A 14,924-nucleotide genomic window follows, 5' to 3' on the forward strand; every position below is an offset into this window, starting at 1 on the left:
GACTTGCACCGAGGGAAGTTCGAGGTCCAGGACCTCCGCTGCCGTTCGCAGCACCACAGCACAGGATGCCTCCTCCTCCATAGCCACAGTAGGGGGATAGTGCAAGCCAGAATCTGGAGAGGTGTCCAGTCCACTGGCCTATCCTAGTTCCTCAAGCCAGTCCCTAGGCTCCATCTTTGTTTCTAAAGGGTCCACAGACCCCTCACATTGCTCTCCAGTGCCTGGCTGGACTATTAAAGGCTCAGGTAATGATCTGGCACCTGAGGGTGCCGTCAGCGCGGGAATCTGCACCGTGCGACACCGTTCTGGCTCCGGATCACCAGAGGTCAAAAGGGGGCTAGCACTGGTGGACTTCAATGGCCCTGGCCATGTTGACTCCGGAAACAGCATCGGAGATGGTCGACTGTGTGCAACTGGTGCCGTTCCAAATCTGGAATCAGATCCCTAAGGAACCTGATGGAGCCTCCTCCGACCCCCATGGGCCCCAAAGGCGCTCCAATGGGGCTGGCCCGCTCAAGCATGTGGCGCATGGCCTCGTAAAATCCCTTCATCTGATCAGGGGGTGCTCCTGCTACAGGAAAGGGGGGGGAGGCTCGGAGTCGGCCCTGGCAACGATTCAGCAGAACCGTGCCTGGGACGTTGCAGACTTGCCTTGTCGGCCAACAGGCAAAATAAAGTCAAAGTCCATTTGGACTTCTTCTTCTTGTGCCTCTTTCCTGAGTGCCCAGAGTACCTTGAGGAGGACGAAGAGGACTTGTGGTTCCTGGAGCAGTCGTGCAATCTTCTCCTCGACCGAGATCGTAACCTCCTCTGAGTCGCACCTGTTGATGTCGACTTCAAGACCACAAGAAGCTTCAGGGACCGCTCCCTCAAAGCTTTTGGAGCCATGGCCCGGCAGTCCGAGCATGGCTTCAATCCATCAAATCAAATCAAATCATTAACATTTATAAAGCGCGCTACTCACCCGTGCGGGTCTCAAGGCGCTAGGGGAAAGGGGTGGTTACTGCTGCTCGAATAGCCAGGTTTTTAGGAGTCTCCGGAAAGCGGAGTGGTCCTGGGTGGTCCTGAGGCTGGTGGGGAGGGAGTTCCAGGTCTTGGCTGCCAGGAAGGAGAAAGATCTCCCACCCGCCGTGGAGTGGCGGATGCGAGGGACGGCAGCGAGTGCGAGACCAGAGGAACGGAGGAGGCGGGTGGGGACGTAGAAGCTGAGGCGTCGGTTGAGGTATTCCGGTCCCTTGTTGTGGAGGGCTTTGTGTGCGTGGGTGAGAGGTCGAAAGGTGATCCTTTTGCTGACTGGGAGCCAATGCAGGTGTCTCAGGTGTGCGGAGATGTGGCTGTTGCAGGGGACGTCGAGGATGAGGCGTGCCGATGCGTTTTGAATGCGTTGCAGGCGATTTTGGAGTTTGGCTGTGGTCCCGGCGTAGAGGGTGTTGCCGTAGTCCAGGCGGCTCGTGACGAGGGCGTGGGTCACGGTTTTTCTAGTGTCGGCGGGGATCCAGCGGAAGATCTTGCGGAGCATGCGGAGGGTGAGGAAGCAGGCGGAGGACACGGCGTTGACTTGCTTGGTCATGGATTGACTTGCTTGGTCATGGATCCATGGTCTCGATTGAGACATCAAAGGTATACTAGATGGGGATCTGTCACTGACATGGTGCAATGGCAAGCACCACACAGCTTGAATTCCATCCTCCTCAATGACATCCTCGCACAGACAAAAAAACTTCGACAAAAAGTTGAAAAATCGCAGATCAAAAAAGACAGAGGGGTAACTCTATCTCAGATCTGTGCTTAAATAGAGCAGAAGGAAAACAACTGACGTAGCATGCCTGGGTGGTGCCTTTACAGGTGACCGTTATGTCATAGACAACGATGACGCCACGCAAAACCGAACAGAGCCACCAGATGGAGTGCAGGAGTATTGCTCAGCAAAAAGTCCCGGATTCCAACCTGGTGCCAGGAAATTCTATTGTAAGGAACATGCAGCTAGAAGTCTCTATCAGATAGAAGATACCTAAAGAAACCTCCCAGTATTCAGGGAAAAGTTGGATTCAAGTGGCAGCATTACAATGGTTCAAACTATGGAACACTACAGGAATACTGCAGCTGGGAGATGTAATATCAGCAACTGTGTTGAAATCCTTTGAGGACGTATAAAGGTAAGACTATCTTCATAGGAGTCACATCTTTCATTTAATGTTAGACTTTGGAAATTCCTATGTAGACATGAGAGGGGTTGTTTAACATTAATAAACTGCCAATTTATACAATAAGAAAGAGTGATTGAAAGCCCCTTAAAGGACATGAGGAGACAAAACAGATTTAACTCATACAGATTAGTTGTTAAGCAAATTAACACTTAGAGAAAAAAAAAAATTCAGAACAAATGAAGGATAAAAGAAAAATCTATATGTTTAAATTGCTTCAAAAATTGCAATCAAACAACAATCAAGTACCTTAAGGAAAGAAACTATAAACAGTAGTTGAAGTGCTCAGACACCTTCCGACGAAGTTACAGGGTTCAGATAGGTCGTAATTATACTTTAGGATTCAGTTACTTTAGGAAGCTGGCCTGGTGTGTGGTGGACATCTTTGGTGTTTGCACCTTATACCAGGTCCAAGCAAACCCCTATTAGTTATTTAGACAGTGTCTAGTAAGCCAGGGCTCTCTAGTGGTAGCTGCGGTGAGCAACCAAGACTTATCTAGGAGGCGTGTAAAGCACTTGCAATACCACAGCAGTCACACAGTAACTTACCACGCATTAAAGCAACCACACAGTGTTGCAAAAATAAAGGTACTTTATTACAGTAACACTGAACTAGATTATTTATAGGCAGTCCCCCAACTGGAGGCGAGTACACACTATATATACACACAGTAAGTATTAGGAATTAGCATAGAAAAACAAGCATTGGAAGGAAATAGTAGAAAATAGCTAGGGCCCTAGTCGCAACCCCCAAAGGCAACCCACTGGCAATAGGCACAGTAAGTTGCAGTGAGGCCCAGTCAGCACACCTGGAGAGGACTGCCATGTCGCTGGAGCAGCAAAGGAGAGACTGTCCTTGCAAGGGTGATGTGCTTGAGGCCAGGGCTACTTGGAGCCTGATGATCCGTTGGATCAAGAGTCAACAAGCCTTGGTTACGACAAGAGTTGCAGTGTACAGGGGTACTGTCCTGCAAGGAGAGGCAAGGTCTTACCGTCTCCCAAGTTGGACAGAGGGCAGGGAGGACCACTCAGAACCACAACTTATGTTGGAGGATCGACCCTGTTCCTGTGGAGAGCAGATCCCAGCAGCCGGATGTTGTTGCATTAGGTGCCTGCGGATGCAGAGGAGTGACTCCTTCATTCCAAGAGAGATTCCTTCTTACTTCTTTGGTGTCGCTGAAGTTTAGCCAACCCCATAGGATTCACAGGTGTGGAAACGTTGCAATTACTGGAAGGAGCTGAAGAAACAATGCTGCGAGGCAAGGTCGTCTCAGGAGTTGCAGGCATGTTTGGTTCCTGTGAAGTCCAGCAACAGTTCCTGTGGCCAAAGGCAGAAGAGATCGATGCACAGGAGTCCTGGTAGAGGTCTTGCATGCTAAATCTGGGGACCCAACCAAAAGGGAGTCCCTAAATAGCCCCAACAGGGGGCTTGATCACTCTGCTGGGGGCTTGATCACTCTGCTGGGGGCTTGATCACTCTGCTGGGGGCTTGATCACTCTGCAGGGGGCTTCATCACTCTGCAGAGGGCTTCATCACTCTGCAGGGGGCCACTGACGTCAGACACCTATCCTGACCAACCAACTGTTCCCAGGGGCCTCTGCAAATCTTATTTCCAAGATGGCAGAAGCAAGTGGCACCTAGAGGCGCTCTGGGAACCACCCGGGGGTGGTGATGAACAGGGGAGTGGTCATTCCCGTTTACTTTATGTAGTTTTGCACCAGAGCAGGGACTGGGGCTCCCTGGACTGGTGGAATCCGGATTATGCAAGGAGGGCACCAAATGTGCCCTTTAAAGCAAGCCAGTGGCGTGGGGAGACTACCCCTCCCCAGCTTTGTAACACCTATTACCAAGGGAGAAGGTGTTGCATCCCCACTCCCTCAGGAAATCCTTTCTTTGTTCTGCCTTCTCCTGCTTGAGCTCATCAAGCAGCAGGAGGGCAGAAACCTGTCTGAGGGGCTGCAGCAGCGTGGGCTGCCCGCAAACCATGGAAGACTAGAAGGAGTAATAATGAGAGGGGGCTTCTAAGGAGCCCCCAAAGTGCATGGAATCATGCCACCAATATTGGCATTATTATTGGGGTATGATTCCGACATAATTGATATCAAACATGCCCAGGTTCGGAGTTACCATTATGTAGCTGGACCACAGGTGTGTCCAGTACATGGGTAAAATGGCTTCCCCACACTTATGAAGTCCAGTGCATTGGAACTGGAGTTCGTAGGGGCACCTCTGCTCATGCAGAGGTGCCCTTACACACAGGAACCTGCACCCTGCCCTCTGGGCTAGGAGGGCCTACCATAGGGATGGCTTACAGTGACCTGGTGCAGTGACCAGTATTGAAAGGGTGCATGCACCTTTTCACGCAGGCTGCAATGGCAGGCCTGCAGACATAGTTTTCATGGGCTCCCATGGGTGGCATATAACATGCTGTAGCCCATGGGGGACCCCTGGTGTACCAATGCCCTGGGTACCCAAGTACCATATACTAGGGACTTACATGGGCACACCAGTATGCCATGTGTGGGATGTAAATGGTACAAAAGCAACCAAATTTAGCGGACAGAGCACCATCACTGTGGTCCTGGTTAGCAGGATCCCAGTGAAAATAGTCTAGTCTACACACACTGACAGACATGCAAAAAGTGGGGGTAACCAAGTCAAAAAGATTGACTTTTCTACATTCATTGCCCAATTACACTCCATTCAGCAGAAAAGAAAGATTTTAAAATAGTGGGAGCTAGCTGGAATGCTACAAGCAAATGGTTGAGTTACTAATTTATGAAACTGATGTAGACGTAGAACATATGTATTATTACAGTACCTGTCAGAATACTTCTTTGTAAAATAGCATCCGTAGCACAGATCAAAGTCATCACATACATTACAGTTGATCCTGTGACCTATTATGAGCCCTTGACAGTGATCACAAGCATATTCCATGTTCACCATGTCATGATCATCCTCATGTCCCTCGGGTTTGACGCCACCTGTTTAAAATAAAATATAATTTTGTAAAACAAGAAAGAAATGCATTCTAGAAACAAGTTTGGTGAGAGGATTATGTTGTGTAGGACTTTTGATTTAGACATTACATAAAAAAAAAAAAACATCAGACATAATTCAGTTAGCAACAGTACAAAAGCAAAATAAACCATAGTAGGAACTAAAAATAATAGGCATAGTATATGGACAGGCTACATTAAATTAAATTTACAATGTTCTTACAATGGATTGTTCAGCTTACCCAAGAAGCAAGTTTTACACAGATCCATATCATTGCACTGCAGACAGCGGTATCGATGCCAAGGTGCAATTTTGTCACATCCATCACATGAGATTTCGACGTTTAGTAGATCACAGTAGCGAGCAATAAACATATGCATCTAGAAAATGAAAGTCCCACAGCCACACATTAGCTATTTACACAACTTTAACATTCTAGATTTCAGTTCTTTTACTCATGTTTATCTACGACTACAGTGGTTTTAGTATCATAAAGTGACAACGCTAATTTCAGAATAATTGTTCCACTTCTTTATGAAAGTCTGCTACAATCTGATCAATGACGTCTTTCACAATAAAGAACACATAAACTACTTGTAAAATGCTTCTAAGAGAGGTAGTTGAGTCTCTAAAACCAACCTCACCTAATGAGCCCAACTACAAATAAGTTGTGGGACACCAAAGACCTTTCAGGGTGGGGAAGATACTCTGGTTGACAATGAACTGCTGATGTGTACAGATATAACCAACATCATCCACTCCTCTTTCAGGTGCAAGCGTGCTCACTATGATGATAAATGGAACAGCTCAGTGCCACTGGGGTGAGCTTGAAGAAATCTGTTAAATGGCCCATAACCTGCAAACTGTAGAATGATCATGGGGGACTTGAACATGTGGTGTAAGGACTAGATTTAAAGCCAGAGGCAGGAGTTCAAGAAAACATGCAGGCACTTGACCTCAAAATAGACTATTTGTGGTCCAGAACATACAGCCAGACATATGGCACATGTTACTTACCCTGTAAGCATCTGTTCTGGGCATGTAGTGCTGTATATTCACATCCTTAGTATACTCCTTCCATCTAATGTTGGGTCCCGATGTGTGCAAGTTGTTTTTCTTCAAAGAAGTCTTTCGAGTTAAGAGGTAGAGTGACTCCTCCTCTTAGTGATAATATGCATTGACATTGAATCCATTGTTAGATTGTTTTCTTGCTGGTGGGTGACAATACACTGTAGAGTAAGTGTAAGTAATGAAATATCCATGTGAATATAAAGTAAAAAATTGCAATGGCCACAGGTGTCCGGGGAGGAGGGGAGGTGCATGTGAATCTACAGCACTACATGCCAAGAACAGATGGTTACAAGGTAAGGATATTACGTTCTAGGCATGTGTGGCTGTAGATACACATGCTTTGCATAGATTGTAAAGCAGTCCTCCTCAGAAGGGGTGGCTAACATGTGAGTGTTGTAGTTCTCTGAAAAAGTGTTTGTAGCACTGCTGTTCTGCTTTGCTTCAGACTGAGAGAAACGGAGCAAAAGGAATGCAAAGAATGCAGCACTTTTAGTCTGAGTAATGAATTTATTGAGGCGCTTCACAGGTTACACAAATCTAATAAAGTGAGCATTTAGTGTGAATGCAGCAACACACGTGCAACTCTGAAAATAATCAAAGCAGTCGAATAAAAATAAAGAAAATGCAATACATGAACAATGAAAAACAATAAAAATTATATATATATATATATACATATTTAGTGACCAGGTATATTTATGCATGCACACAGTAAAGCTAGATATTAAGAAGTAAAAATGCATCACCATGGGGCCTGAATCCAACATCATGCTTTGTCTGCCAACGTCAAGCTGTGGAACCCGTGACAACTGAGACAAAAGAGAACAACCCCAAAAGGATTACTCTGAGCAATGCGTCCTCCCTCAGAGAGGAGTTCCTTCTCAGTCTGAAGTAAAGCTGAACAGATTGGCGTAGTCGGCAGTACGAGATGGTGGGTTGAAAAGTGAACGTTTTAAAAGTGAAAAACATTTGGCAAGAAGTCAAAAACGGTTTCCCAGGTTTCACATAAGATTCCAGGGTGGGACAAACAACCTTGTAATGTCTTTGCGAATGAATGATTTGCAGTGCTGGTTTAAGCACAAGCTGGGATGGATATCTTAGTGATGCGGAACCCAAAAATGTTTTACTGTGTTTATAGAAAGTACCTTTGGAATGGGGATGTGATCTATCAATTTCAGGCAGAAGGGGCTGGATCCTGTTATCTGCTTATAAAAAAAAGCATGAAAAATGTAGGCAGATGGAAAAAGAAAACCAGCAATTAGAGAGACAGCTAGTTGAAGCTAAAAATAATGTAACCATGCTGTCTTGTCAGTATAAGTTACTGCAAGATAAGGGAGATACTTGGTCTGTAGCCGAGAAGGCAGCTGTCAGAGTCACTCAATACAGGTATAGGAAAAAGAGAGGTAAAATCAATCAAAAGAAAGTTCAGCTAGCTTTTGCTAATGCAGGATTAGACTGGAACCCAGAAATATGGGACGAGAATATCTGGGAATCCACAGATTTTTCAAATTCCAGTGATAAAAAAGGTGGGGGCCAGCTTGAACTGAAAGTGATTTGTGAACAGCCAATATTCAGAGGGAAGACACCGGGCACTCCACAGAACCCGGGAGGAATTGAGATGCACTCCCTAAAAGACACAGGTGCCTCTGGAGTGGCACTAGATGAGGGAGATGCAAGGAAGTTTTATACTCCTAGCACTGAATCCATAATACAGGAACAATTTCGAGGGTATGGGAATCAAGGAGCAACTAACTTATTACAATTGGCAGTTGTGGGATGTAGCCAGAAATCAGACTGGCCTTGAGAGATGCTATGCAAAGAAGTAAAGAGGAAAGTATGAAAACTTCTATTCTCTTGGATGAAGCTCATAACTTGTTAGATGCTCCATTGACAATTTCAGAACTAAATAAAATCATTCGCCTTACTCCCCCAGCTTACAAGCAGGTAATAATGACTGATGTGCTGGAGGCAATTCGCGAGTCAGGAGAGCTTGGAGACTGGACAAACCAGAGAGACCCTCAAGGTCTGAGGGTCGCACAGATAATAACAGGGTATCTAGGTGAGACATGTTTATGGCATTACTGAAGGATGGTGTCAACAAGGAGCAGATTGATGGGATGGATCCCAAAAGCTTGTGGGAGATGTACCGTAAGAGAGCGCTGGACAGAAAGGAAGGCAGCAGGAAAGTTAACAAGCAAGATAATAAACATGTGAATCAGGGACAGCCACAGATGCAGGAGGATGGAAAAGAGAGGGAGAAAAAAGTTTCTTCATGAGGGAAAGAGGAGGAAGATTTCAACAGCAAGTGGTTTACTGCTGAGAATAGGGAAGGAGAGGAATTTGCTCGCAGATATAAAAACATATATCCAGACCGGACTTGGGAAAAAGTTGACAGGTTTAGATCAGATTAGGAAACAGGCCAAGCTCCAGTACAGGGATGGGCTCGTAAAGATAACAGACCCCACGTTGATTTAGAAATACACTGGAAGCCCAAAAATGTTCAAAGGGTCCGGGCATTAGTCTAGCCCGGAGCGGAGGCCTCTTTAATTTATGGAAATCCCAAAAAATTTACCGGTGATCACTACACCATCACAGGGTTGGGTGGAAAACAAACCCTGCCTGTGCAGACTACTGTTCAAATGAAAATACGAAGAACACCAAAAAGAGAATATATTGTTCTGATTGTACCCCTCCCAGAATAAATACTGGGCATTGACATTCTGAAGAGGATGACTTTGTACTTGAATGATGGTTGTAATCAATTTGGATCAAAGAGACACATCTGGAGATACCCCCAGTGAAGATGCCCCCAGCAACCAAGGTAATTTGTTTAAAGCAATACTGTATTCTGGGAAGGCATGAGGAAATAAGTGAGACTATACAAGAGTTGATGGAGGCTAGTGTGGTGGCTCCAGTCACCACTGAATGGAATAATCCTCGGTTCCCCTGTGCCGACCTGATGGGCCCTATTGAATGGCTGTTGATTACCACAAATTGAATAAATATAGACCCCCCTTTGATTGCTGCAGTTCCTGACACCATCACTTTGATTGAAAGAATTCAAAAACATAAAGGAACCTGGTATGCAATCATTGATATTGCTAATGCTGCCTTTTCTATACCACTGGCCCCTGAGAATCAGGAGCAATTTGCTTTTTCTCATGGCGGCAGACAATTTAAGATGCTATCTTTTGGGCATGTACATAGCCCCACTATGTGTCACCGGATGGTGGCAGAACACCAGGATGAAGTATCTGTCATACCAGGGGTGCAAATGACCCATTACATTGACGATGTGATGATTCAGGGAGAGACACAAGAACAAGTGCAGACTCAGTTGGACCGGGTTGTGGAGCTCTTGCAGAGCAAAGGATGGATGATTAATCCAGATAAGACACAGGGACCCTCTCAAAATGTAAGTTTCTAGGAACTGAGTGGAATCAGGGACATAGAGAGGTGTTGCCACAGGCAAAACAAAAGATCTTATAATTTGCCACGTCCCGCACTAAGCAGGAGACACAGCAATTCATTGGATTGTTTGGTTTTTGGAGACAGCATATCCCTCACTTGAGTCATATTTTGGCTCCTTTGCACAAAGCGGCAAGAAAGAAACATGAGTTTAAATGGGGAGAACAGCAGCATTGTGTATTCAACTTGGCAAAGGAGGTGATTCAACAGGCTTTAGATTTATGGCCAGTACAGGACGGAGACGTTGAGTTGCATGTAACCATTCAGGGGCAATATGCAAATTAGAGCCTGTGGCAAAAACAGGGAAGTACAAGGGTGCCCCTGGGTTTCTGGACAAAAAAATAACCAGATGCTGAAGAGTGATAAACTCCCTTTGAAAAACAGTTATTTGCTTCTTACTGGGCTCTAGTGGATACTGAGCAAATTACCCTAGGTCATAATGTGATTCTAAGATCGGAGATTCCAATAATGCAGTGGGTGATGAGTTCACCTATAACTCACTGCTTAGGACATGCACAGGAGGCCAGTATTATCAGGTGAAATGGTACAGACAGGACAGGGCCCGAGTGGGACCAGCAGGGACAGCAGCTCTACATGAACAGGTGTCACAAGCCCTTGTGCAAGAGGTGCCAGAGATAAGAGTCACCAGTAAGATGGGGTGAGTCATTTGAATCCTTGTCCCCTGAAGATAGGACGCATGTATGGTTTACCGATGGTTCAGCCAAGTATGCGGGGGGCAAAAGTCATTGGAAGGTGGTGTCATATAACCCAGTCACCAAGAAGTTGTTATTTACTACAGGAGAAGGGAAGAGTAGTCAATATGCAGAACTGCACGCTGTGTATTAGGCACTGAAACAAGAATTGCCTGGGACTTGTCACATTTATACAGATTGTTGGTCTAACAGCCAATGGGTTAGCCACCTGGCTTCCCACATGGCATGCACATAACTGGCAAATACATTCTAAGCAGGTGTGGGGCAAAGAGTTGTGGCAAGACATTTGGGAAATGCTAAAGCAAAGTACTGTTCTTGTGTATTATGTAGATGCCCACTGTCCCACCGATTCATTAGAATGATAGTTTAATTCCCTTGCAGAGGACAAAGCCAAAATCTCAGAAGCAGAAGTCACAGATTCTGACTTGGTGGGAATGGCTAAGTGGGCACACCAAAAATGTCGACATCTGAGAAAGAAAGCCACTTACAGGAGGGCAGAGATTAGAGGGATGCACATTCTCTTAGACTTGATGAAAACTGTGATCATACAGTGTCCTATTTGTCAACACATACAAAAGAGATCTGTTCCACAAACAGTCAAAGGTCAGTTGGGGTGAGGGAAGTTGCTGGGGCAGATATGGCAAATTGATGACATTGGGCCACTACCAACTAGTCGCGAGTGTCAATGCGCTTGCACAGTGATGGACACTTATTCTGGTTACCTGATTGCCGTCCCTTGCAAACGTGCCAGAAAATACAACACCATCAAGAATCTGGATTTGTTAATGTGATATTACGGAGTCCCACTCCAAGTCCAGAGTGACAACGGGTCACATTTTAAAGGAAAATTGGTAAAAGAGTATTGTTCACAACACAATATTGAGTGGATTTATCACATTCCATATTATCCACAAGCTGCAGGACTGGTTGGGAGAATGACCGTCTTGCTAAAAGCCCTATTATGAAAACTATGAGATGCAACCTTGAAAAACTGGAGAGAGCATTTAAACAAAGTCCTCCAAATTCTAAATAACATAAAAGAAACTCCTTTAATGCATATGTTAACCCCAGCCTTACAGCTACAACCCCATTTGGCGACTAACACCATTGTGTATTGGTAAATAAAACCAGCCTCCTTACTGAGCCACACCAGAATTCGCAGGTCTTGATCTACATGCCTTAAAGTCTTACACCTTGAAACCAAAAGACATGGCACTCTGTGAAACAGATGTTAGAATACAGATTCCCCCGGAGAATTTCGGATTGATTGCTCCCAGATCTGGGTTGGCACTCAAAGGTATTCAGGTATTGAGGGGAGTGATCGACTCAGATTACCAAGGGGAAATCAAAACCATTCTCCTGAATAGTGGAGACACTGACTTGATAATACAATCTGGAGACAGAATTGCACAGATTATATTTATCCCAGTGTATGGAGGAAAAATTAAAAAAGGGAAATGCCCCAGCTCTTCTTACAGTGTGTGGGGAGGGAGGTTTTGGCTCAACTGATAAAAACCCTGGTGCTAAAGTGTGGGTAAAATCCCCAAATCATCCTCCAGAACCAGCAGAAATTATAGCTAAGGGTACTGATAATGTCCTCTTAATTATAAAACCAGGGAAGGAGAGATGGGAGTACATACTAGGTGATAAATGTTATTTGCGAGAATGATCATACTTGTCTCTTTTACAGATCATAAGACGAGGTGTCTGTGTGCTAACTGTGCTACGAGGTCTCCCTTTGGGTGTATTGGGTCGGGAGGGACCGAAAGACCCCAGCTCCAAAATGAGTGACCGACCACGCCGATCAACACCTTTACTGCACTTGGCTGAAAATGTTTGTACTCATCTGGCATGAGTCGTACTCAACAAGACAAACCTCTGCATGGCCCCAATGCAAAGTACGGTGGATGTCATCTCCACCTGTTTGGTGGCAAATCCTACTCCTGTAAAAGTTGGGGGGTGTCATTTGGATCCGTGTGAGGATCAATGCTCATTTTCAGAAGCTCGGGATACCAGAATCTCCGTGCCCAATCTGGAGCCACTAGGATTACTTGGGCCGGGTAGTTCTTGATCTTCTTGAGAACTCTGGGTAGAAGTGATATGGATGGAAAGGCGTACAGGAGGCCTGAATTACACTTGCAACGTAAAGCATTGCTGAGCAATTGCTGCCTTGAAAACTCCAACGAGCAATACTGCTGACATTGCGCGTTTTCTACGGCTGCGAACAGATCTAACCAAGGCTCTCCCCACTGCTGAAAGAGTCCTTGTGCCACCTCCGGGTGAAGACACCTTTTGTGATCCGATAGGCATAGACTGCTGAGTTTGTTAGCCCTGGCGTTCAGAGAACCTGCCAGGTGTTGAACCACCAGGGTTATGCCCTGCTGTTCCATCCATGAACAGAGACGTAGAGCCTCTAGACAAAGGGTCCACAACCCCACACCGCCCTGCATGCTGCAGTACCACATTGCAGTGGTGTTGTCCGATAACACCTGCACTAACTTCCCTTTTACAACTGGAAGAAATGCTTTCAATGCCAGTTGGATCGGCCAGAGCACCAGTAAGCTGATAAGGAGGCAGGATAACACCAGAGACCAGAGGCTTCAGATCTCCACCTCTCCCAGATGGCCACCTCATCCCAGAAGTGACGCATCTGTCACTACTGTGAGATCTGGCTGGGGAAGGGAGAGGAGTCTGCTTCTGACCCAATCGCAGTTCACTAACCACCACTGCAGGTTCTTTGCAGTCTGTCTCACCAAAATCCAGGACAGAGGCCGAAACATTGGTATCATAAGCTGAATTTCCTGGACTCGCTGCTTGGGATGATAAGCCCAAAACTGTACTGTGTCCAGAACGGCTCAGATGAAATGGAGCTTCTGAGAGGGAGTCAGGTGTGACTTCGGCACATTTACAGTGAACACCAGCGAATTCAGGAGGTTTGCTTTCATCTGAAGGTGGTTGATGAGAGCCTCGGCCGTAAGAGCCTTCAACAGCCAGTCATCAAGGTAGGGGAAGACTGAAATCCCTAACCTGCGCAGATGAGCTCCATCACTTTGGTGAACACCCGAGGGGCACTGGTGAGACTGAAGGGGAGCACGGTAAACTGAAAATGCTTGTCGCACACCTTGAACCGCAAGTAGCGTCTGTGGGCAGGCAGTATCGGGATGTGAAAATACGCATCCCGCAAGTCCAACGCTACCATCCAGTCTCCTTGGTCTAGGGCAGACAGACAAGACCTGAGCAAGAGTTATCATCTTCAATTTCTCCTTTTTGAGGAAGAGGTTGATGTCCCTTTCATTTTTGGAATGAGTACATAGCGGGAATAACAACTGCTGCCTACTTCTGACACTGGGACCCTTTCTAAGGCTCCCTTCGCCAAGAGAGCCGTAACTTCCTCGCGGAGCAGGATTAAGTGATCCTCCATCAGCTGTTCTATTAATGGAGGCATAAAGGGAAGGAAAGACTGTAAGGTGAGGGAACAGCCCTTCTGTATGATCTGCAAGACCCATTTGTACGATGTTATGGACCGCCAGTGAGGGAAATGAAATTGAATCCTCCATCCTACTGGATGTGTGTGATCTTGCAGAATCATACTAAGAGGACTTGGGCGCTGTGGAAGAGTGGGGATGGCTGCTGGCCAAACTCTGGCAAGACCCTCTGGGTCTATAGGTACCACAACCTCGTCCTCGCACTGGATGTTGAGCTGAAGGAGGATGGGCAGACTTGCGGGTGGCCGGGTACCACACCCCTTCCGAAGCCTTGAAAGGGGCGAAAGGCAGACTGCTGGTGAGCATGCGCCGAGAGGCCCATGGGTCTGACCGTAGCAAAAGAATCCTTGAATCGCTCAAGCACCGGGTCTGCCTTTTCTCCATATAAGCATGAGCTATCAAAGGGCATGTCCATAAGGTTTACCTGGACATCCCCCGAAAAGCCAGACTTACGGAGCCAGGTGTGGCGATGAAGGGCCATCGTCAATGAAATCGCTCCTACCCAGCGAGTCGGTCGTGTCCAAACCACACCATATCGTAAACTTCACTGCATCCCTCCCATCTTTTACAGCTTGTGTGACAGTGTCCCGCATGCCCTCCGAGACCTGGGGCAGCACCTGTGACACTGTATCCCATTAAGTATGGGAAAAACGGCCCAATAGGCATGAGGGGTTTAAGGACCTCAACGCCAGGCTGGAGGAAGAAAACATTTTATTTCCAAGCTCATTTAGCCTCTTGGATTTCCGATCTGGGGGAGCAGAAGGGAAGGCACCATGGGAAGTGGAGGCCTGGACCACCAAGCTCTCCGAGGTGGGGTGCTGGGTGAGGAAACTAGGATCCTTAGGACCTGATCAATGGCGGTAGCTGATTGTCCTATTAACAGGAACCCTATGCTGGGTTTGGGCCACGTCTCTGCAGGACATAAGTGAGGGCCTCATTGAAGGATAACATCCGTTACGATGTAGAAACCCCCGGCTGA

The 14,924-nt window shown here is 46.5% G+C and overlaps 1 protein-coding gene across 2 annotated transcripts in view; it reads right to left on the bottom strand.

Moving 5' to 3' along the window:
* ZZEF1 (zinc finger ZZ-type and EF-hand domain containing 1) overlaps window positions 1-14,924 on the bottom strand; it is a 1,404,152-nt gene that overhangs the window by 723,438 nt on the left and 665,790 nt on the right. For both annotated transcript variants that reach the window (XM_069226690.1, XM_069226689.1), the window contains exons 34-35: window positions 5,450-5,588; window positions 5,027-5,192 (exon numbers count right to left, since the gene is read on the bottom strand). In XM_069226690.1, the coding sequence (XP_069082791.1) occupies window positions 5,027-5,192; window positions 5,450-5,588 (305 nt within the window). The remainder of the gene's footprint in view (window positions 1-5,026; window positions 5,193-5,449; window positions 5,589-14,924) is intronic.

The sequence above is a fragment of the Pleurodeles waltl genome, chromosome 3_2 (assembly GCF_031143425.1).
Source record: "Pleurodeles waltl isolate 20211129_DDA chromosome 3_2, aPleWal1.hap1.20221129, whole genome shotgun sequence".
NCBI classification, from domain to species: domain Eukaryota; kingdom Metazoa; phylum Chordata; class Amphibia; order Caudata; family Salamandridae; genus Pleurodeles; species Pleurodeles waltl.